Here is a 22,405-nt window from a genome sequence, read left to right as displayed (position 1 = left end):
CTATTTTCATCCACTATTCATCTGTACGCCACAACAGATTTCGATAGTTGTAATTCTACTGTACTTTTTCATTAATACAGTTTGAAATCTGCACCTAGTTAGCATGTTCTCCCACAGTAAAGAAACTATAGATCAGTGTCCATGGTCCATTCATAATGGTTTTAATATGGCAAGAGTGTAAGGTTTGGCAATGAGCATATTTTAATTCAGGAATTTAATAACACTACATCCTCCTTTCTGGAACTCAGATGCTAAAAGTTCCAACGCTCCAAAGGTGACTTAAAATGTTGTCTCCTAATTCCAAAGTCACTAATTTCACAAAGTCACATCCTGCTCTCTCTGTCACACAACAAGCCTTAAGAAAACTTACAAAGCTCACTATTAGCAAAAGTAATGGCTGTTACAAATAGGAAGGGAATGAAAATAAGTTGATTACAAGAAAAAATAGCCACAACTACCTGTCCTGGTTTCGGCTGGGATAGAGTTAATTTTCTTCCTAGTAGCTGGTATAGTGCTGTGTTTTGGATTTTAGTATGAGAATAATGTTGATAACACGCTGATGTTTTGGCTGGTGCTAAGTGGTGTTTACACTGGTCAAGGACTTTTCAGCTTCCCATGCCCTGCCAGGTGCACAAGAACTGGGAGGGGGCACAGCCAGGACAGCTGACCCCAACTGGCCAAAGGGCTATTCCATACCATATGGCGCCATGCTCAGCATAGAAACTGGGGGGAGTTGGCCGGGGGGCAGCGATCACTGCTCAGGGATGGGATGGGCATTGGTTGGCGGGTGGTGAGCGGTTGTATCACTGTTTTTTTTCCCTTGGGTTTTGTTCCTCTCTCTCTCTCTCTCTCTCATTTTCCTTCTCATTACAATTTATTATTATTATTTTGTTCCAATTATTAAACTGTTCTTATCTCAACCCACGAGTTTTCTCACTTTTGCTCTTCTGATTCTCTCCCCCATCCCACTTGGGGGGGAGGGTTAGCGAGTGGCTCTGTGGTACTTAATTGCTGACTGGGGCTAAACCACAACACTACCTTAAAGTTTCATCATAGTGTATGTAGCTTAAAATTCACCAAACTGCAATAAGAAATTAGCAATATCTGAGTAAACTCATATAATCCACTTTTATTGATTCTCAGACAGTAGCCCACTGGATTCCCTCACGCTAAACTCATTACTTGAGATGTGAAAAATTAATAGCTTCAGAAAAGGTTAACAGAAAACGCTCTTAGGGTTTCATATACTCGTTTAAATGTCCTTTGTGTCCAGGAGTTTCTTAAAATCTACAGGGAAGGCAGGGCTCAGAGTACTTTTACATATACTAGTATTAGAGATGAAAACATTCCAGCAACATAATTGGATAATGCTAAGGCTCAAATTACCTCTTCTCTCTCCTACACAGGCAGAACAGGCACTTGGAGAACATCTGACAGAAGAGAGAAAAAAAGTGAAAAAACACAAAGGAAATACACAAAGATGAAAAAAGGAAATAAGAGTAATGAAATTTCAGCAATGTGCTCATGTCCCTACACTTTGTTTTTACTTGCAATAAAAAACCAAGGATACTCACTGTTGAAAGAAAAGAAAAAAAGTTACATAGGGAATGTTCTAGTTTACTGCTGCTTCCAAGAAATGCAGTGAAAGCATGTCAGAGTACAGACACTTGGATTTGCTAATTTAGAAATAGATACAGCTTGAGATTAGAAATTCACTTTCATCTAAAATAAGGAACATCCACTATGTGCCGACCAAATAAGCACCACATTTTTGCTGAATCATTAAAATATATTCACATACTTGGGCAAGTACACACTACCAAAAAAACCTATTTAGTCATTTGTTCAGCTGTCTTAGCTGTTTATTAAACTTCACAGGAGCAGCTCAATCAGACAAAGAGGATGAGTGGATGATACAACACAACAGATATTTGGAATCTGTGGCCCGATTGGGGTAACAAGTCAAAGAAATTGAGAGGTCAGGAATGATTATAAAAAATTCAGTTTAACTAAGCAGAATTCAAAGAGCAATAAGGTAAAACACTCCAAAATATATTTCAAATGAGAATGTTTCTTCTTTTGAACTATGTGTATAGAATTGAAACAGAGCAGTTAATAGTGGTAAGAAACTAATGAATGTGTTTCTAAACCTTCTAAAAAACAAAATTTCATTTAAAAATTGGTACACCTCTAATACTTGTATGTTTTGCAATAAAATCACCACTTTTCACAACTTTTCTCCGTAATTGTAGTTTTAATAAGTACAATGATTTCACAATCAGCTTTCAGTTACAAGATGTCTCAAAAAACCACCCGTTTGGGATCATAATGAAAGAAACCCCAAATGGTTACGTGGACGACAATGGACTGGGAGCCAGCAAACCAGAGATCTGTTCCTCTTTGCTGGCGGCATGCTAAGCAACAGCTAGATACTCCATCTCACTATGTTCTTCCTTCCATCCATCGTCTATATAGTTTGTAAGTACTCTGATGCTTTTCCTCATTACAATCACAGTTAAGCCTCAATGCTTTTTTTTCCCTTTTTTCTTTTCTTTTTTTCTTTTAAGCACCTGTACTGCAATAATTAGTGGTGTGCGTAGCACATGTTCTCAGAACACAACTGGTGTCTCAGAACAGAAAATCCAGGGAATGAGACTTGTTTCCAGCTCCCAAGAAACAACAACATTTATGGCAACTTAGACAATTGCTTAGAGGAGAAAAGCAGCTATTTTTAACTATTTTGCTTAGTGGCTGCACTTGAGGGAGGCTCCCATTTCCTTTCTTCGTCTTATGTAGCAGCCGTAACTACTATTTCCTTTTCCTTCAGCTGCTTTTACAAAATATCTGGGCTTGCAGCTTGCAACAATGCACTGTCTTCAATACTGTCACAGGTTCAAAGCAAAAGCCGAATACTGCTTCCAAACCAACTTCTGCCCTGGAGGGCAGCAGGCAACTTTACCTTTGAATGCATCTATTTCTGTTCCACACAGAAATAGCAAGCCTGAATTAGGTAAGGCCCTGAACATGAACCAGCAGGCCAGTCAGGGGATCCAGATTTAAGCTGCTGGTGTTTAATCCTGCTGGTCCTCCCACTAGTAAGTGCAAAGGGGATGTAGCTCTCCCACAAACATATTTTGATTGTGCTGCTTAAGCACTGCTACTTGGTGTGATCATTTGGCACTTGAGACAATTTAACTCAAGCACAGGAATCTATGGAGACAGACAGCACTGTCTCTATAGGGTTTGTCAAATGCTCTCAGGAGCATTTGTCAGCTCCTGATAACCAAAAGCAAATATTTGGTGGATCATTAAAGAGGGATTTAAGAGCTTCTCTCTAGGAGTATCATTGCTAAAGACCTAGTTAACTCTGACTCTAGTTTAATTCTGTTTATTTTAAAGCTATGAGAGGTTTATTATCATATGCTAAAACAAGTCTTCTGCACTCCTTAACAGAACTAGATAAATGCTACCATATGCCAGGTATGGGACACGAGAGAGGAACTCTGTCTTTTTCCTCAAATGGAGACATTTGAGATGAGGACAGTCTTTGTATTCACATTTGTATACATTTTGTGAATAAAAACCGGAAGGATAGGAAGGGCAGAGCAAGCAAAGGCTACAGCAGTTCTAAGCTAACTTCCAAAGCCTGACCTCATCAGTCTTGCACAATACAACTCTAAACACAAAGATAAGAATTCAAAATAATTCTAGCAGAACTATAAGGAAAGGTATCCGCTATCACACTAATGACTAGATACAGAGCTCCAAGACAGCATGATGATTTTCTTTTTGAACTGTCACACTCTCCCTCCCCCCTATATAGTAGCTGACAACACTGAGAATAATTTTGATTTTCTTCTACACATAGTGAAAAAATATACTACCAGCTTGCCTTTCAAAAGTCCTCGAACCCTCTAATAAAATGCAGTATAGGAGAAATAGTTTGGAAATCTGTGGCATGGAACCTGTATATTCCCCAAAGACTGGAATAGCCCTTCATACAATTTTACCTTAACTGCCCCCCTCCCCAAATCCTAACCTTCATATGATTCTTCCGAAAGCATTACTTAAATATATATCTGAAATAGCTTCCTTAATTACTCACTCAAGCTCATGCACATTGAAAGGAAGTTTAGTAGATAACCCACCTCTCATGGGCTATACTGAGCCAAGTTTACGTAGGCAATGACTGTCCTATACTGTCTCTAATCTCACCCCACTGCATTTCCCGCAGAACAGATTATACATTCACAGAGAATCTGTCATCGGTCAATCAAGATTCTCAGAGATTGTGTTCTACAAGACAATAGAAGCAGAAAAATAAAAGAGCTTCACTTTCAGAAAGCATACCAGAACAGTCGGGGAAGCTAAGCATTCCTTTAGGGAAGAATAAACTTCAGTCTTTTGCACTTCCTTCATGCATCCCAGTTGATCTGAGCACTTATCAAAGATCTCTTTTTAGTAACATGATACAACTCGTTTCTTTTCATTAAAGCGAAGAAATGCATAAAACAGCAATGTTCAAGTTTAAATGAAAATGCCTTTTTACAATAACTGAAATAAGAGGAATAAGTGAAAATGAAGAAGAGAGAATACCAAGAAAGAAGCACACATGAAGAACCACCTCTGAACTGGGGGATATAGCATCCAACGGGAAGAGACAAGCAGGAAGGTCTGCAACTGCAGAACTCCATACTCTGCAATTACCCCTTTTTCCAGCAAATGAGTCAGAGATCATGCAGAGAAAAATACTTCATAAAAACTGTCACAATTATGCACAAAGTAGCTGAATTAAGGTCAGACCGTTATAATAATTACGGGTTTTTTGTTTTATATGACTGATTTCACATTTGTTTTTAATGCTCTGCTTTTAGGTAATTCTGGTTTTGCTAGTGAAAACAAAACTATACAATTATGTTCATCCTCTGCTAAATACAACATTTGCAGCTTCCCTTCTTTAAGTGCTCCACTTGAATCTTAAACGACAGAGGGATTATCATCTCCTGCTCAAGCAGAACAATTGACAAGGGAGAAGGAATGATATCCACAAAGCCAGATAAGATAAAATATGAAATTACAGTGGGAATTTACTGTACACCAAATATTCTGCAGCAACTTTGCATATGCATGCTCACAACTTCTTTCCAAGAGCTATCTTACACTTACTGCATGCACAAAGCAATCAAAGCAGTTGACAAACTATTTAGTTTCCATCTGAACCTATCCTGTTCCTTTGCATCTCTTTGTTCATGAGTTCTTAACATTTATCCTCAAGCTGTCAAGGTGTATCTCAATGTTTGTGTCTCTTATGCTATCAGGGGCATCTGCTACTCACTGTTTGTCCTCACATCACCAAGAAAACTTGAAAATACCTTTCCACATTTTCCTCAATAGCTCCACCATTTTCCCCCTCAGCAGTCCTCCCCAACTGATTCTGGTAGCGTCTACATAGAAATCAAGCTAACAAATCCAGCAGAACTAATTAAACTGTACTCAGCTTGTGCTACATCACACTTTAACTTTGCATTTTGATATGCCTTAGAAGTAGAGACATCCCCTCAAAGAAAAAAAAAAAAAAAAAAAAGCCCTTTCGTTGGAAACCTTGTTTGGAAAAGTCAAAGCTCACTCTACTACTCTTCCATTAAAAGGAGGGAGATGAGTCTCTAATAGTATTTCCTAATACTTTTTGATATAAAAGTGTACTTCAAACTTCCTCCCACCTGAACTAGAGAACAAGTTTTTCCTTCAATCAAATATAATTAACTGCACAGCACTTCATTAAACCATTTCTTCCAAAAACCACCACTCCCACGAAATGAGAAGTAACCAATATTCTGCAATCCAGATAGCATCCTTTCACGTCAAGATCCTTAACTCTGGGAATAGTATTGCTGGTGATAGCACTGAGCTCTTGACTTGCCTTTCCATGTGCCCACCACAGCACATTCTTTAGCTGCAAGGTCACTTTTAAGAAGGTGATTAGCCTTCCTTGTTTTGTACAGGATGAATGATGCTCTCGTGCCTGTCTAGACTGAAACTTGATGGAATGCAGTTACCTCTGCACCTCAGATTCCCACACCTCATGGAAGTGAAGCAAGCCCCGGTGTTATCAATTAAGCACTGAAACGAATTGCTTTATGTAATTGCCACAAAGGAATGTACTATCAGATTCCATCGCACGCGTCATACTCATTTGTTACTATATATTTCAGCTAAAAGTAATAACTGTTTGTATGTGGCATTCCTAGATTATTTGAAACTATTTAGTTGCAATTATATGTTGAAAGCACATGTCAGTAACATAAAGGTAAATTCATTACATGTTTATTCTAACCATCCTAAAAAGAATAACAAAACCAAGGGCGGAGAAGGGTGGGCAAATCTAGGAAAAGAACCAAGACACAAATACCTTGTCCTGTAATAACACTGGTAAACATCCAGCCAGGATATCTAGTTTTATCTGGAGAAGCAAGGATATTGCAATAGGCTTACTTCTCAGTGTTTCCTGATAGTCTCACTAAAATGCTTGATCTCCAAAATCTGTGTCAAGTTCAAAGAACTAACTGTAAATTTGTATAAATGAATAAAGTATTCAGAACACTGGGATACTAAAAAGGCCAGTGGGATTACAACAGGATCTTGTGTAATAAGCATTTGAAAATAGAATATAACTATACTGAACTTCATTGTCCCAAAGTGATTCTGGTTTTAAGCTTATAGCATGAATACAAAAATATGTAAAAAAAGCAACATTGAGAGGCTCATAACTGGCATCACTTCAGCACAGAAAGGGAAAAGTGACTTATTTCCATTTAAATACAGAACATGCACAGAAATTTTCATTTTCCCCTCAGAAATCAGATACAGAAGACAAGTTAGCTGATACAGTAAGAAGTTCAGTATTTAGAATTATCTAAATTAACTTCAATTAGAAGCCTGGCTAAAGGCTGTTGACATCTTTTGCTTGGTTTTTATTTTGCATTATATACATGAACATATTGCAGGAAGATTGGAAGTGACATATAACAGCGTCGTTAAATATATGTTGAATCCTGGTGTCTGAAAACTATGGATTTAACTACATTTTAAGATTTGAGTTTGGCAGAAAAGACACCATATGCACGACAAATACATGAAACCTGCCACCAAAGAAGAGCCGTATCTCTTCTTGTTAGCAGTAAAGCAACATTAAAATATAGGTACTATTTTAAAACTCCATAGCCATTCAATCACTTAAATTGAGCATTACCTAAGACCCTGCACTGATTTTCACAAATATTTAACAACAATTTTATGGAAGATTAATCCTAACCAAATGCAAGGAGGTAAAGTCATAAAAAGGATTGAGGTTCTATGCAAATTCTCATTTCAGTTAGTACAACTGTGGATTATTCAGGTTCTTTGTATAAAAATATGCTCAGTAAAGTTTTGCATTCTTTGCCACATAAAAATGTTTTTTAAAAGTTAAAATTTTAGTTTTCATATGTTTCTTTACACTCCCAGCAGTTCAAACAAAAACCTGTTGCTGCTATTTTGATGAGTGCTAGCTATGCGCAGTGCAGTTCAGACGCAATTCTGGGGGACGTATTCTGGATTTACTGGCAATTCCAGATGCTTTCTCACTCCACTAGTGCAAGCTTCTTTTTGTAACAGGACATTCAGAAGGAGTAAGAAGGTAGCACACATTGCCCTACGTGCTACACACAGTTCACCATTCTTCCCAAATGCTCCCCCAATTTTTAATGAGAATCTTAATTAACTGTGGAGCTTTTTGACTTTTCCGCCTATCTTCTTCCCTCGTTATTGGATCACCAACTCCGTTCACAGTTTTGTTTACACCATGTTAAAAGCCCATTCTTCATTCCTCTGCATGCCTTGCTATGTTCTCAGCTCAGCTCTTTTGTTACTAACCCTTCTCCCACCCTTCCACAACCAGAGAAAATCAAGTCATTGTCCATGATATCACTTTGACAGTTATCTGCCTCGTTTTGCAGACCTCCACTTCTTCAAGATGAAGGACTTCGTTCTGATGACTGCTTCAAAGTACTACATCTGAAAAGTTGCTTTCACGTTTAACTCTTCCATTCCTCAGCAGGACCTAATTCAACATCCCTTTTACCGCATTCCCTCTTAAACACCTCTAGATTTCCTCAGTGAAGTGACTTCTGCTCAGAATATGCTTGCCAGTCTCATATATTATGGCACTACTTATTATTCAAGTGTCTTAGGACCTCACTCCTGGTTTTTTTTTCCCTGAACATGGAAAAGGGAGAAGAAAATATTCTTGCATTCTCAAAGTGAAACCATGAAGTTGTTTGAGTTACTGTATTATTCTGTATCACTAGTCTTCCTTACTTTACACACCTTCTCTCCATTTTTTAAATTCATTTAGTACATTGTATCATATTTGGACTGCGTATTCCTGTGCCTAAAGGCCACATCTTCAATTTTAAGTAGCCTTATATAATCTGCATACAGATTAGTAAAACAATAATTAAGGTTTTATTTGTTTTGCACACAAACATTCTATTCTACTACTTCTTAAAATAAGGGAAGCTAAATTTGCTGACAGCTTCATTAATGGTACTACTTCTCTGACAGGAAACAATAAAGGCAAGGAAAGTCTCTCTATTTGCCATTTAAGATATTTCTAAGTTTGTACTGAAAAATTCAGGGAAAAATATTTACTAGATTTTAAATTCTTAGCTAAAACAATGGTAAACAACTGTGGCCAAATAATTGTGTTCTGCTGCAACAGCATTAACTACTACATACTAAATTTAACTAAAATTTAATTAGGCCAGACTCATCTTAGTATAACTAAAAGAGAAATTATTTAACAGGTCCTGGTAGAATCTGGATGTAATTAATAAGTGTAAAGTTTACCAGTCACACAAAATAAGCTGTTTATAAGGACTTTTTGGAAATTAAGAACACCAAGCAAACAGCTAATCTGCTAATATTAAAATATTGGGTTTTAGCAGTGAAGCAGATTGATATGCTCAAATTTTGGTAACATACTGAGTACATAGGGATATATACACACAGACACACGCACACATGTATATATGAATTACAAGTCATCTTCACTCTATCTATGCAACACACACTAGAACTGGGGATTTGCATATGTTCTATACAAAAAGTTTACAGAGAGATTCAGATACTGCTATAGTGGGCATGAGAAATTATTTACCCTAATTTAAGCAGAAATAAACTGTTTCCACATCTTTTTTTCACTCATTTAGATTCACAGAATCATTCATCCCAGGGTGCAAAGCACAGTAAGAATGGCACAGAACGCTGGAACAAGTTCCTCGACTTCTCAGCCGAGTCCTACTCAAATACCAGCAGCAAGCCCTGCGACACAGGAGTGTGTGCCCTGACCCAGCACTTGTCTCCTGTTACAGCTGGCAGAGCCCAGGCCTGTGTGGCTATTTCAATCATGGCAGCTGCTCCGGCTCCAGCTCCCTGGCCCGGGCCATTACAGCTAGAAATAAAGAAAAAGAACTTTAAACATGCAAACATAAGAAACCAACACCGTGGTGGCATCCAGATGAACTTCATTACAGGGTTAATTTTATCCTTCCCTGACTGCAACTGAAATTATTTTAATACAGAAAGATTGTTCTTGGGCTAAGTGCCTGCTTTGCATACACATGGTGGTGCCACAGTGTAACTAAAAAGATAGGTGCTACAATTTTCCTACTACAATCTTAGTTTTTCTCAGCTTACTGTATTGGCTCTACTTATGATTCATATCTCAGACAGCTACATATGATGAAAATTTATATTTAAGAACCAGTAATCATAAAAAACCCTAATCTTTGGCTAAGAAGGTCCCTTGTCTGCAAATAAATATAGAAAAAGAATTTATAGGGTTTACCTTTTAAACAAGTAAAAGGACTGGCAAAGTTCATAGCATATAGCACATATCTACAGTGTATGTCCACACCAAGATTTTTGCAACTTAGAACGCATAGGGACACAAAGCCCTCCAACTAAATCAGCTTTACTGACTTCTATCCGGAGGATACCATCAGAAGGAAGGATTAATTTTCAAGTAGGTTCAGCAACAAACTAACTGCAACAGAACCACCCCATCACTAACAAAAGCAAACATTTTTTAGCAGTGGACAACTAAACATACGCCTGAAAGATCATTTATTTAATACTATCATTACTATAGAAAATAGCGTGAACAGTAACATGACCCGTTATTTTTCCTGATATATGTTTGTCAAGTCTAACAAATTTCAGAATAGCAAAGATTGTAGATTAGCTTAAATTCTTGGAAAACCTAATTAAGGTTCCATAATATGGATGGTCTAGAAGTTTTATTCCAAGTATCTGTACCCATGCTGCTTTGGTTACGGAAATAAAATGTTTTATTTTTAAAACCAAGAAACCAAGCCAAACTGAGTAAGTCTGGTAAGGCAAAAGCAAGAGCAGTAGAGCATGTTTAGTCAGTCATTCTTGTCACTGAACTACATTAAAGCTTCTCACACCAGGTGAACATGACCTTTGTGACTTATGCGGAGGGAAATGTACTTCACTCCAAGAACGATAAGCTTGGGAGATGACACTGCCAACGCCTGATACTTTGAAATTAATTAAGTGCTGCATTCTCTAATGTATAAATTAAGGAGCCCAATTAACATACATGACCTACGACTATACTTTCAGTCATCTCACTAAAAAAAAAAAAAGTGCCTCTTACCCATATTTTCTTACACCCATCCTGCTTACAACTCAAAATAGAAAAAATACGTATAGTAGAACAAGGAGCATAAAGGTAGTATCAGCTTTTGGCTAAACATAACAGTAAGAGCTGCTGTGCACCACTGCTAGCATTACCTAGCCCACTTGCTGGTAACAGTCAGTACAGCAGCTCAGAGGTTCACTATACCATTAGCTGTGTCGTTGTCTCCCATTTACTCCAACCCAGAAGATGACAGTACATGCCTTTCCATTACTCCTGCTTAACACAAATAATAAAACTATTTTTCATGCACTTCACAGGTTTAACAAGTATAATACGTAACAAAAACATTCAAAGGGACCACAGGAAAAGCGTAAGTTACAGTACCATTGAAAAATGATCATAAGGAAGTTTAATGTGTGGGATATCTGAACTAAAGCTATGTGTATACACAGGATAGTCAAATCCAGTTCTGAAAGTGTGAAAAACAATGCATACCATAAACTGCAAGTTACTCATACACACTGTGAAGTCATAACTGGATGACAGCCATTCAGTAAAGTGATTTGGGCATTGTTCTGGAAGTTCAGTTAAAAAAATTGCCTACTACATTGTCTCAGAAACACAAGTTGTTCCACAAGCTGCGGACTAATTGCCTATAAACATGTCCTTTCTCCCACACTTCTTACCCAACTCCCACCCCTCCCATAAAAGGGATCCCCAATTCTCTCCCAGATCTCCTAAGGCACGCCAGGTGAACAGAAGACAAAATACACTGTGCGTAGTCCAGCATGGTGTATGCGCCAACACGCTTGCCAGCATCCCTGCACTGACTGGGCAGCCAGTTTTAAGCAAAGAGAATTACCTGGACTGAGTTCTGCTCCCCTTTCTCCTTGGGAAACCTCTACCTTGGAATTGTCTCCTCTACTCAGTTCCTAATTTTCATGAAAACAGTAGCAAATTAATCTCTCGAGACTTCTAGCATCTTTCACATATAGTTGAAATTGGCCAGCAGATTCAGAAGTTAATGGTAGAGATGGAAGGGTTTGCAGATGGCAATGACAGTCTTCTGTGTCCACAGTGCCTGTTTTTCCCTCCCTCTCTCAACAGAAATAAGAAACAAAAGAGAAAATACAAAGTACTGAGAGGTGCAGAAGGTAGACGCCTGTAGAGTTCAAAACAAAAAATGTGATTTGATGCAAACCCGAGAAGGCAATTGACAAAACTGACACACCCTAATGACCTGGAATAAAATGCCATCACCACCCAAAAACCTCGTGGTTTCCAAACTTACGAGACTGAGCGAAGGGAGGAGGGCAAAGGCATTATCTAAATGACTAGGTCTCTCATTCATTCTCATATGAGAGAAATCTTCAAAACTGCTACCTACAACTACACTTTCTTTCTCTCCCCCAGCACAAAAACTTCATTCCACCACACAACTGCAGGCACTCATTCTCCAAACAAGTCTGACAAACGTAAGACACCATCTGTCTGGCTGTCTAATACACCTTGGTTCTCATCCCACTGCAAACCAGATTGAATCCTTCATGCTTTCAAATCTCTCCTGTCCTGCTAGTCTTTCCTCCTCCTGGTCACACAACCAGACTGACCTCTCCTATCAGACTCCACTCCTGCTGCTTGGCCCAGCTCCCAGCTCTGCAATTAACAGACCCCTCGAGTCAGGAAGGCACCATCGGAAATCAAAATTTTAGAAAGAGCATAAGTTTTCAAAACCAGTTTTTTAAAATTGCAAAAATTTCATTTTAAAACACTGACAGTCAACTCAAGCTTCGCATCACAAATTACTGTAGCTAAGTTTGAGACACTAGGCTTCAACATATGAACTTATCAAGACTAATGTTCCCTAACAATTGTCTGTGTGCGTACTCCACGCTACATGTTCAGATGGATTGCCACATACTAATTAAGGCATAGCTTAAACAATCTTGCACTAGAATAGAAGGGGAAAAAAACTACTACCGTTGCATTATGAAAAACATGATAATTAACAGTAACAGGACAGACTACCTAGACAGGCTGCGAAATCCCTCTTTACTGGAGATTTGAGAGATGGTAGACAAACATTATTATCTGTACTTATGCAACCAGACCATGGAGGAAACCCTTCCAGCCTTACACTTCTGTGAACTTATGTTTCAGAGAAAGAAAGAAAAAAAAAAAGAAAAAAAAAAACCCAAACAAACAAACAAAACCCCAAAAAACCCCACAGAAAATCAGTCTGAGTACTGAAATGTTGGTGCTTTGGAGAAGAGTTCTTCTGTTTCACTTATTTTTAAATTCAAATTCAAGCAGTGAGCAGTTCCACTAGGTCTACAAGCTTAATAAAATTAATACTTAAAACTGCCTGTAAGCTATGCACAGATTCCTGTCCTAGGCAACATAAAGCTTCACCAGGCCTGTTTTATTCAGGGCATAAACATTTTGTTCTCAATGAAACTTTACATACCACTTACACACAGCCCTGGCTCGGAAAGTTAGATTCTGCTCAGAAAATGGCAGCACATGTTCATGGCACAGCCAGACTGAGTCCAAACACAATATAGCTCCAGTGACAGTAAGCCATGCACTCTATCGCTGGGAATAAAACATTTCTGAAGAGCCTAACATACCAACTTTCTCATCCCTCTGGTGAGAAAGGCAGAGGAAGTTAGTATCTGCCAAGGAAAAAAATGCCACTGACTATACAGACTACTGAAAAATACTTAATGGAATATAAAAAGGCAGGGGGGACAACGATCTAATAGTCAAGAAATTATTTTTTAGAGAAGTTCATAATACATGCTAGAGAGGTATCATCAAAACAACCACTTTGTATAAAGTTCACCATAATAATAAGAAATACAGTTGTGTTTCCCTCTTTGTCCAAGCTGAAGTGAGGTTTACCTTCCTTCCTCAGAGAAGGATAGGCAGACAATTTAGCCAACCTTTTACACGTGGTTCCTTTGAGGGTAAAACCATTCATACTGAAGCGAGGTAGCTGTGTAATATCTCAGGGCTTGAAATTTGGGCTCCTCGGCCATCAGATGAGTGCAGCTTCCATTTCCTCACAGGCTATGCCTACACCACACAGTACAGTACAGAAGTACTGAAGTTTGCTTGGAAACTGGAAGCAGCTTAGCTGAAATATTACAGAGGTTCATACAAGCTAATTTACCTAATGGAAAAAGGCTCTTCTCAGCTGCATGAATGGCTCTGTGCAGAATCCAGTGCTTTCACAGCTACACTGTTTCTTTACACAACTAGACAGTTAATGAAGCCCTAGTCTGATGTACAGGCTGCACTTGTACGTGTGGTTATCCATCAAGCATACCATCAAGTTGTGCCCCTCAAGCAAACAGTCTGTTTCCATCTGCTAAGCTAGTATTTCTGCGACAGCTCCCAAGTCAAACAGAAAAATAAATTTAATTTTTAGATTACATCTGAATGAGCCATAAACAATGGGTATAGCTCTAGTAAAGAAGTAAAAATTGGGGTGCAGATAGGTTTAAAAAAACCGATTTAATATGCAAGACACAGAGTCAGTTACTAATTCAAAACACTGAATTAGAAGAACTGAGTTGAACAGCCAAAGGAGGCTTTTCCTCACGTCACACAATTCATATTTCAAACAAATTATGTTGAGACACTAAAGTAACTTTAACCGGCAAGACAGAATTGGATAAAGATGCTTCAGTTCAGTCATTTTAATTAATAATTAAAATTATCATTAAAAAAAAATACTTCAATCTCTATCCAATTCCATTCACACTGAAAATTTTGCGGCCCTGTTGAACCACATAGATACAGACTTATGGAAAGATTCCCAGAGATAAAAGGATATTCTGTTTGCTTTAATTTTCACTTTATACTTTCCGCAAATAATTTACACATTAGACAAAGGAATGCTGTCTACCCTGGATATGTATAAAGAAGGAAAAGTGTTTTAGTATTGCATATCAGAGAAGGCAAGTGAAACAAGGAAAGATTGTATCTTTAATATCAAGCCTATATGAACACCCAAACAAAATTCTTTAGCAATATTGGGGAACGGCTCAAAGGTTCACCAACCAGCTCTTTAGGAACAACCCTCACGATTAACACATCTGAATCCTCTAAGATATAAGGGCATATCAGTATGTCTCATAGTTCTAAACAAAAGATTTAGAAAGAAGTATTTCAAGTCATTTAAGAAATAAAGAACAAAGTGGCACAAACCTTTTTTTCCAATATAACTTTTTAAACCCCTCAAACTTTTACCCAAGACTAGTATCGGTAAAATGTCCTTACTATAGCATTTCTCTTTACAAGGGCTAATACATGATTTAAATACAGAGTTACCAGATACCTGTTAAGATCTGGATTTTATGGAGGAAGCCAGTAATATTTTCCCCCTAATAATCAGCAAATAATTCTGAATCTAGAGCTAGTTCTTTATTATATCTTCAATTACAAAGGTGAAAGAAGAACCACCTTCTTTCTTCATTCATATTCCAGATTATGACTGAAACTGTCATCTACAGCCCCACTGTAAGATTTTTTTTTTTTCTTCTTTATGCATCTTTACATCTTTCCCTTCCTGTCCATACTAAGCCCAGGTCTTTGTGGAGCTCTCCCCAAGGAGGTCCAGATAGTCTCCTCCAGACAGAAACTTACAAACCTGTTATGAAAATACCTTCCCTCTGATATCATGATTTTGCATTTATAAACACTCAATTCTATACACTGCTGAGATATAGTATCCATTCACTAATCAGAAGTAAGAATTAACAGGGGTTTTCAAAGCTACAAAGGCAGCATTTTCACTCTGATGGGAGCATACAGTTCATACTTTGGGGGAGGGGAAGAGAAGAAAGAGTGTTGGCTCTTTCATGAACATAAAAGGGCAGAATTACACATTAGTTGTAGCTTCCCCATGTATAGACATTTTTTTTCTGAAATGCAGTGTAAACTTAAAATCAACCGTTAGTTACTTTAACTAAAGCTCAAATCAGCCATGTAATTACTTTTACAGAGGATTATGACCAAGGTTTTTTAAAACGTGGATTGTTAAAATTTCACAATTAAGAAATAAATCACGATGGGAAAATAGGTTCCTATTCACAGAACAACCAAACAAGCTGGCATCGTTAATACCCTTTTAACAAAGCAAAACCAGAACTGAAATACTGGGAATGCTGGATTGAGGTGAATTGGCAAAACCGTGCAAATGGGCTCGTACAGCACCTGCCCAGCCCTTGGCCTGGTTCAAATCTGTGCTCGCTCCTTCAGTAACCCTTCTCCCTCATCAGGGGAGAGAAATTACCAACTCACTTAAGTTTTCACAAAAGGGAAAAAAAGCCTACACTTTTTAAAAATTATATTTGAAAGAAAAATTGAGATGCTGGGCATTCTTGATTCATATGTGCTTTAATACCAAGACTTTTGACCTTCAGAAGTCCCTTCTTCCAGAAAAAAAAAGAAGAAAAAAAAAAAACCACTCCTCAGAAACTACCACAGAGAGACGCTGCAGACATCAATCTAAAATAATGGCAGTCAAAGGTCAGGATGATATAGACAACATCAATCTTTTCATTTGAATATCTTCCTGAAAGAGACCTCTTAAAAAGCAGAAGTGAGAAAATCAGGGACTATCCAAAGCGATGAAGAAACTGCCTACACATTGTTTAATTTACAGGATTTTCCTAATAATGACATCAAGTATCTTCAACTTTGACAAATAATTCAAGTTTAAGACCTCACTGAAATGTAATATGGAAACTACCATCAGCTTGTTGGGTCATCTCAGCAAGATACAGCAATTTTCTTACAAGGATTCATTTATGAATTACACACATCAGATTACAAAATAACACTAAAAAAAGCAAGCACTGTAAATTGGATCCCCATTAGTAAAAAGACAAAGTCCTACGAATCTTCCAAAACTGCTGGAAAATGCATACAGCAAGAAGAATTGCTATTAGTGCCTAACAAAGCTGGGTAACACTCAGAAGGCTCCAACACACTAATCTGTCACCAGGACAGAAAACCAAAGGATGCCAGACCAATACACATCTCTCTTCCAATATCACGGCCAAACATCCTACATATCTGACACTGAGCTTCCGAGCAAAATTAAAGATAGGTCTAGAGTGTCCAAAAATATGAATAAGGATACTCTTAGCACATACGCTTCCAACTTCTTGTTAAAAAAGAAAAAAAAAAAAAAAAAAAAAGAGTGCTCTTCAAGATCTTTCAGCATTCCTCAACAGTGTTTGGTGTTACTGTTCTATAATCACAAGTAACAATAGAAATAGCTAAATTTTTGCTTCAGATCTCTCCTCCAAGAAAAAAAAATATACATTACAGTAAGTCTGTCATAAAACTGCAGCACATGTTTAAGGCCCCTAAAAACACCGATGCTGATAAAATTAAAAATGGCTGTGCCCAAAGATCCCACAGCAAAACAGGCACAGCTCTGCTGACGATTAAAATATATATTAAAAATTCCTGCATTACCTTACAAAGGGCGAGGTATGCAAAACAAAAAGATTATGTATTTTTCCAAAACTGAAATAAGTTATTAGACAAGAGAAGCAGATCTAGGCAAAGCATACATCTTTAATGCAGGTCGAGTTCATTTACACAATAAAGCAGATTTTATTCTCCGAGACGCATAACCTATCGGGATTTCAAAACTTTATCGGGCTTCGCCGCTGAAACAGATACACACCACTTTTTAAGGAGACACAGATGTGCCCAAATACCAGCGGACCCCACCCCCCTTCCCTCTGCCAAAATGGCTAGTTCGTTACACCCACTGGCTACTTACCAGCCGCAGTGCTGAGCAGTAGGGTGGCACTGGAGAGCAAGAGCACCAGCACAAGGTGCTGCAGTGAGGCAGTCATACCTGGGGAAGCCAAGGATCGAGGCAGAAGGAGGAAAGAAAAAAAAAAGGGGGGGGGGGGCCGAAACCCGACGAGAGGAATTTCCTCCTTCTTTCGCACAGCCTTCCTCAACTCTCTCGGTTTACAATCCCGTCTGGAAGGGCAAATGGCAGATGAGAGGAGCCGTCTTCGCTCTTACTCCATTACACCCGCCTGCCTTCATGTCTCGGGAGCCGGCACCGCTCCGCGGACACTGGGGAAGCGCCTGCTTCTGCCTCCCAGCCCCGAGGCATCTCCCCCCGCCGAGGACCGGCGGCACGCTCCCGACTGAGCTGGGAACCAAGCTTATTTCCTACGCAGCTTCACGATATCGAAGAAACAGCCCGGTGGAGAAGGAAACATATCCAGACGCGAGCCCGCGTCTACAGCAATGTCAGTCAGAGCAGCCTCCGTAGGCTGACCGGGGCACGGATAACAAGCTCTAAGGGCTCACGGCAGAGCCGCGTCCCATCCCGTTAAAGGTCTCTGTCTTCTCGCTGCCCCTCCTCGCTGCCTCACGCGCCCGGGAAGGCGGCGGCGATCCCCTCAGTCCCTCCGCGGCGAGGCGCGACCCCCTCTGCTCTCACGGCGAGGGCTGCGGCTGCATCTCGGCCCATCTGTCTCCCCCGCCGGGCGGGCTCCACCGCGCACCCCCGGCCCCCGCCCCCCACCACAGAAGCGACGCCACCCCCGGCCACCCCGACAAAGGTGGGGCCCGGAGCGCGGGGCGGCGGGAGGCGAGGCCCCTCCTCGGCGGCTCCAGCTGCGACGGCACCCGGCTCCCCTCCGCGGGCGAGAGCGCGGCGGAGGCCCTTCCCCGCGCCGGGGGTAGGCGCTCCCCCTCCTCCGCCTCCCTCCCTGAGTTTCCACAGCGCGGGGCAAGCCCCCGGCCCGGCCCGGCCTCCTCCCTCAGGTCTCCGCTCGCCGCCGGGGGCCGAGCGAGGCGCAGCCCGCCCGGGGAACGGCTCAGCCCCTCCGCGCTGCCAGCGCCTTCCCCCCGCGCCGGGCTCGCCGGCGAGGGGCAGCTCCGCGCCGCTCCGCCTCCTTCCCGTGCCCGCCGCCGGCTGCGGGCGGGAGCCGAGGGCCGGAGGTCCCCCGCCGCGGCTCGCGCCCCCTCCCGCCCGCCCGCCCCAACGGCACCAACGGCTCTCCCGGCTCCAGACACAAAGGGGAGTCGCTCCAACCGCCAGCCTGGGCGCCCGGCCCGCCGCGCCGCGCCACGCCCCCCGCCGGCCGGGCCACGCCCCGCGCCCGCCGTCAGTGGCGGGGCCGCGCGCCGCCGGGCGCCGCCCCGCCCCCTCCCCACCGCGCCCCTGACCATAGAGGTGGGCCTCCAGGTAGGCAGAGAAGGGCCCGCTCGGCAGAAGGCGGGGCGGTGTCCCGCCATGTTGTCGGAGGGGGCGGCCGGCGGGGGCGGCGGCCGGCGGGGCTCCCTCCCGGTGGCGGCCGGGCCCCCCCCGTCCCCGCCCACCCCCCCGGTCTCGGCCGGGCCCCCGGGTGCGCCGGTAAGGCAAAGGGCACCGGCAAGAGTAGGAGCGCTGGAGGCAAGGGGTGGCCGCGTGAACTAGGCCCGGGCCTCGCCCCGCCTGGCACGGATGAAGGCTCCCGACAACCCTTCTCGGGAAAGCCGGGGGCGGCAGGGGGCCACCCCCGGGCAGCCTGCGGGAAAAACGTCTGAGCGCCCACCAGCAGGGAAGCGTGAGCGCAAGAATCACAAAACCGCGCTTGAGAATAAAAAACCGCTTGCAGGCTCTGAGATTGCATCAGCTTTGAACTCCGTGGCCTTCCTTCCAAAAACCCCGCAGCTTCTGCCGTGTCCTCTACTCCACGCCCCTGTTGTGCTCCAGTACAAGCCCTGGCACTACTGCCTGCTCCTCTCTCCCTTAGTGAAGCACCCCTGCCTTGCAGGAGCTTCCCAGGCAAGTCCACCCAGCTCACAGGGCTCCAGCCACCTGACTCTCCCAAGCAAAACCATTAGCTGCCTCTTTAATTTAAGAGGTTTTACGATTTCAAAACAAAGATAAAGTCAACCCACTGAGCTGTTTGTATGCTTTAACCTTTGCTATATTGCACAGGACCAAAGAGATAATTGAGGCCAGCAGCTGACGGGAGAACTGTGACTGGAATGTAGCGTTTGATGTTCTGGCCTAGCAAGGCTCTTTCAAACAAGTTTTACTGGGTGTAGCATAGAAAAAGGTTCTTAAAAACATCCTGCACGCAGAACGCACCTTCGTATCCAGGCTTCTCCAAAGGGTCGATTATGGGAAATGCTTCCCTGTGCCTAAGTTCCTACACCAGTTTCAGGAATGGGGTACAAGGAATACAAATTCAAAAATCCAGTTCCACACCTCAAACTATTAAATGCTACTACATAAAATGGTGTAGTGGCAAATCAGAGTTACAATTTTAATGATAATAAAAGGCTTCTGCATAACTCCATTCCTCTTCACAAGCTGTAACAGGAGAAATAGATGTAATCCAATTCTTGCATCATCAAGAGAATTATTAAACAAATTCTAATAGGATTTTTATCATTGTGATGCTTCAGCCAGAGACATAGTTTGACATTCGTAGGGTCAAGCTGAGTTTATGTGGCTGATAGTTATAAAAATGTTTTTAAAGTTTGTTACAGTATCTTTACTTCCAATCTATGCAGATGTAACATGGATATTGGTGAGAGACAATAAAATATAGAATCCCGGATTGTAATTTGTATTGCCACTTTCCAGAACTGCAACCACATGTTAACCACAGTATCCTTCCTGTTATTTGTGGAATGTGAACTGTCAAGAAATAACCTTTAGAAGCAAAAGAACAAAAAACAAAAAAAACCCAACAACAAACAGAACAGTTTTACTTCCAAGAGAGGGGAAAAAAACCCCAACACTGAGTATTTTTTGTGGGCCCAAAATCCAGCGCTCTTTTCTGGTTCAGCAAAGACACAGAACTATGCAACATACCTTCTGCCCAGCTGTACCTACCAAGAAAAGAAGCGAGATCTACTTTGTTCACAGAAAACAAGAACCTAACTGTGTGGGTTGCACAGCACTTTCACTGTTTAGATGGTAAAAGAAAATTACTGTAATTGTTTATGACGTGTATCAAAACCTGCTCAGCCTGAAGTAAATGACAGAAGTCTCGCTTGTTTTAATGGTTCTAGTTTTGGCTCATTAATTAATACTGGGAGTTCTTCTGCACAAGAAATTGTACAAACAAGATATTCTGCCTTAAAATACTTACTTTTCTTTTTTTCTGTCCACAAAATGGATTGGATTTTTGTTCTGTGTTTTCCTAGAAAGAAGGAACAAGACATGCCATTTTTAATACAATCATTTCAGTTTCACAAAAACCCAGATCCTGATCAAGAAAACACCCTTGTGAAGGCCATGGGGCTGTGGATTTGCTTCGCCTGAGCTTATATCAGGTCCTTGGACTAATCTCCCAGACTTGCAATCCCAGCAGTTTGCAAGACTTTCTCCTCCTTCCCTACCCTATTTTGAATTTTGCAAAAGACCTTCTCCTCAAGGGCCAGGTCCCTCCCAGCCCAGTGCGACTGCGAAGGGCCCCTGGCCGTGCACCGATGCCGGGCTGCAGAGCTGGAGCCGCTGCACCCCTGTTTCTCTGGAGCTGGCAGGGCCAAGGAGGGTCTGACCCCCGCTTCACCACACAGATGTAGGAAGTAATCGCTGCTGTCTAAGCACAGAAGCAGCTTCCTTTTCCCACGATGGTGGGAGGAAACCAGAGATCTAAACTGTCACACTCGGACTCACTCATTGTTATGCGCTTGGACAAGAACATATTTATAATTCTTTCTATGATATTGTTTTATCTGTAAGTTAGGATTTTGCTAGCCTAATATTCAGCAATGTCAAGTAAGACCCACAGAAAAATACTCAGGATACTGAAAACTTGCAGAGCTGCAGCACAGTAAATCTGTGGTGAGGTTTCAGGTAAGGGTAAGGGGGAGACAAAAGAAAACCTGTAAAACTTACCAAGATTTAAAAGAAAATATTCTGACCGAAGCACTGTATTTCCACCAGGAAGAACTTCACCCAATGAAACAACAACATTGAACTTAACAGAGACAAGACTGTTAAAAACTAGAATGAGGAGAAAAGACCTTACGAAGTAGATGCTCTTTTGCAACCGTGTTCGCTGTTCTCGCAGTCAGGCAGGGGCAAGGCTGCGCCTGGAGGGCAGCGATGGGGCAGGGGGCAAGGAGGACAGCAGCAGAGGAACCGGGGTATGGTGGCTGCAAGCTCCCTGAGATGTCAGTCTGATGTGCACCAAGTCCACGGCAGGGCACATGCGTCTTGCCCTTGGGCAAGGGAGCTTTGAACTACACAGCTGTATGCAGCACGCTGGGGCTGCCCCCATGCTTCAGTGAGGCACTGAGATGAGAAATAAGGCTGATCCGCATCTCTGATGTTTCCCGCTGTCAGTCAATACCAATGCAGACACAAACATGTTGATATCGCTTGCAAATTCAACACTGTACATAAGTGAAATTAAACATGTCCTTGTTAGCAGCATCTCCTTTAAACAACACCTGTTTATTTTTAATTACCTGGAACATGGAAAACTAGGGAATACTCTCTTGGAAGCACGAAAAATCAGTGGAAAATAAAACGAACAAAGCATGAAGAAAATGAAAATGAACTACCAAACAATAGCTTGAGCCCTATTTCTTTTTAGAAAGTGCAGTTTTCAGGCACTTTAAAAAGATTTCTCAGGATAGGTTCACTGTTATCCAAGAGTTTTTCAGCGCTGATGCAATGTAACTGTTATCATTGTTAGG

General features: G+C 41.5%; 1 protein-coding gene across 2 annotated transcripts in view; it reads right to left on the bottom strand.

The window, feature by feature from the left end:
• BMPR2 (bone morphogenetic protein receptor type 2) overlaps positions 1 to 18,762 on the bottom strand; it is a 111,360-nt gene extending 92,598 nt beyond the window's left edge. For both annotated transcript variants that reach the window (XM_075512431.1, XM_075512432.1), the window contains exon 1: positions 17,514 to 18,762. In XM_075512431.1, coding sequence (XP_075368546.1) covers positions 17,514 to 17,589 — 76 coding nt within the window. In that variant the 5' untranslated portion in view covers positions 17,590 to 18,762. The remainder of the gene's footprint in view (positions 1 to 17,513) is intronic.
• Positions 18,763 to 22,405: the final 3,643 nt, after the last annotated feature.

The sequence above is a fragment of the Mycteria americana genome, chromosome 9 (genome assembly GCF_035582795.1).
Source record: "Mycteria americana isolate JAX WOST 10 ecotype Jacksonville Zoo and Gardens chromosome 9, USCA_MyAme_1.0, whole genome shotgun sequence".
NCBI lineage: Eukaryota > Metazoa > Chordata > Aves > Ciconiiformes > Ciconiidae > Mycteria > Mycteria americana.
The sequence above is the reverse complement of the archived record's forward strand: the minus strand, read 5'-3'. Positions and strand labels throughout refer to the sequence as shown.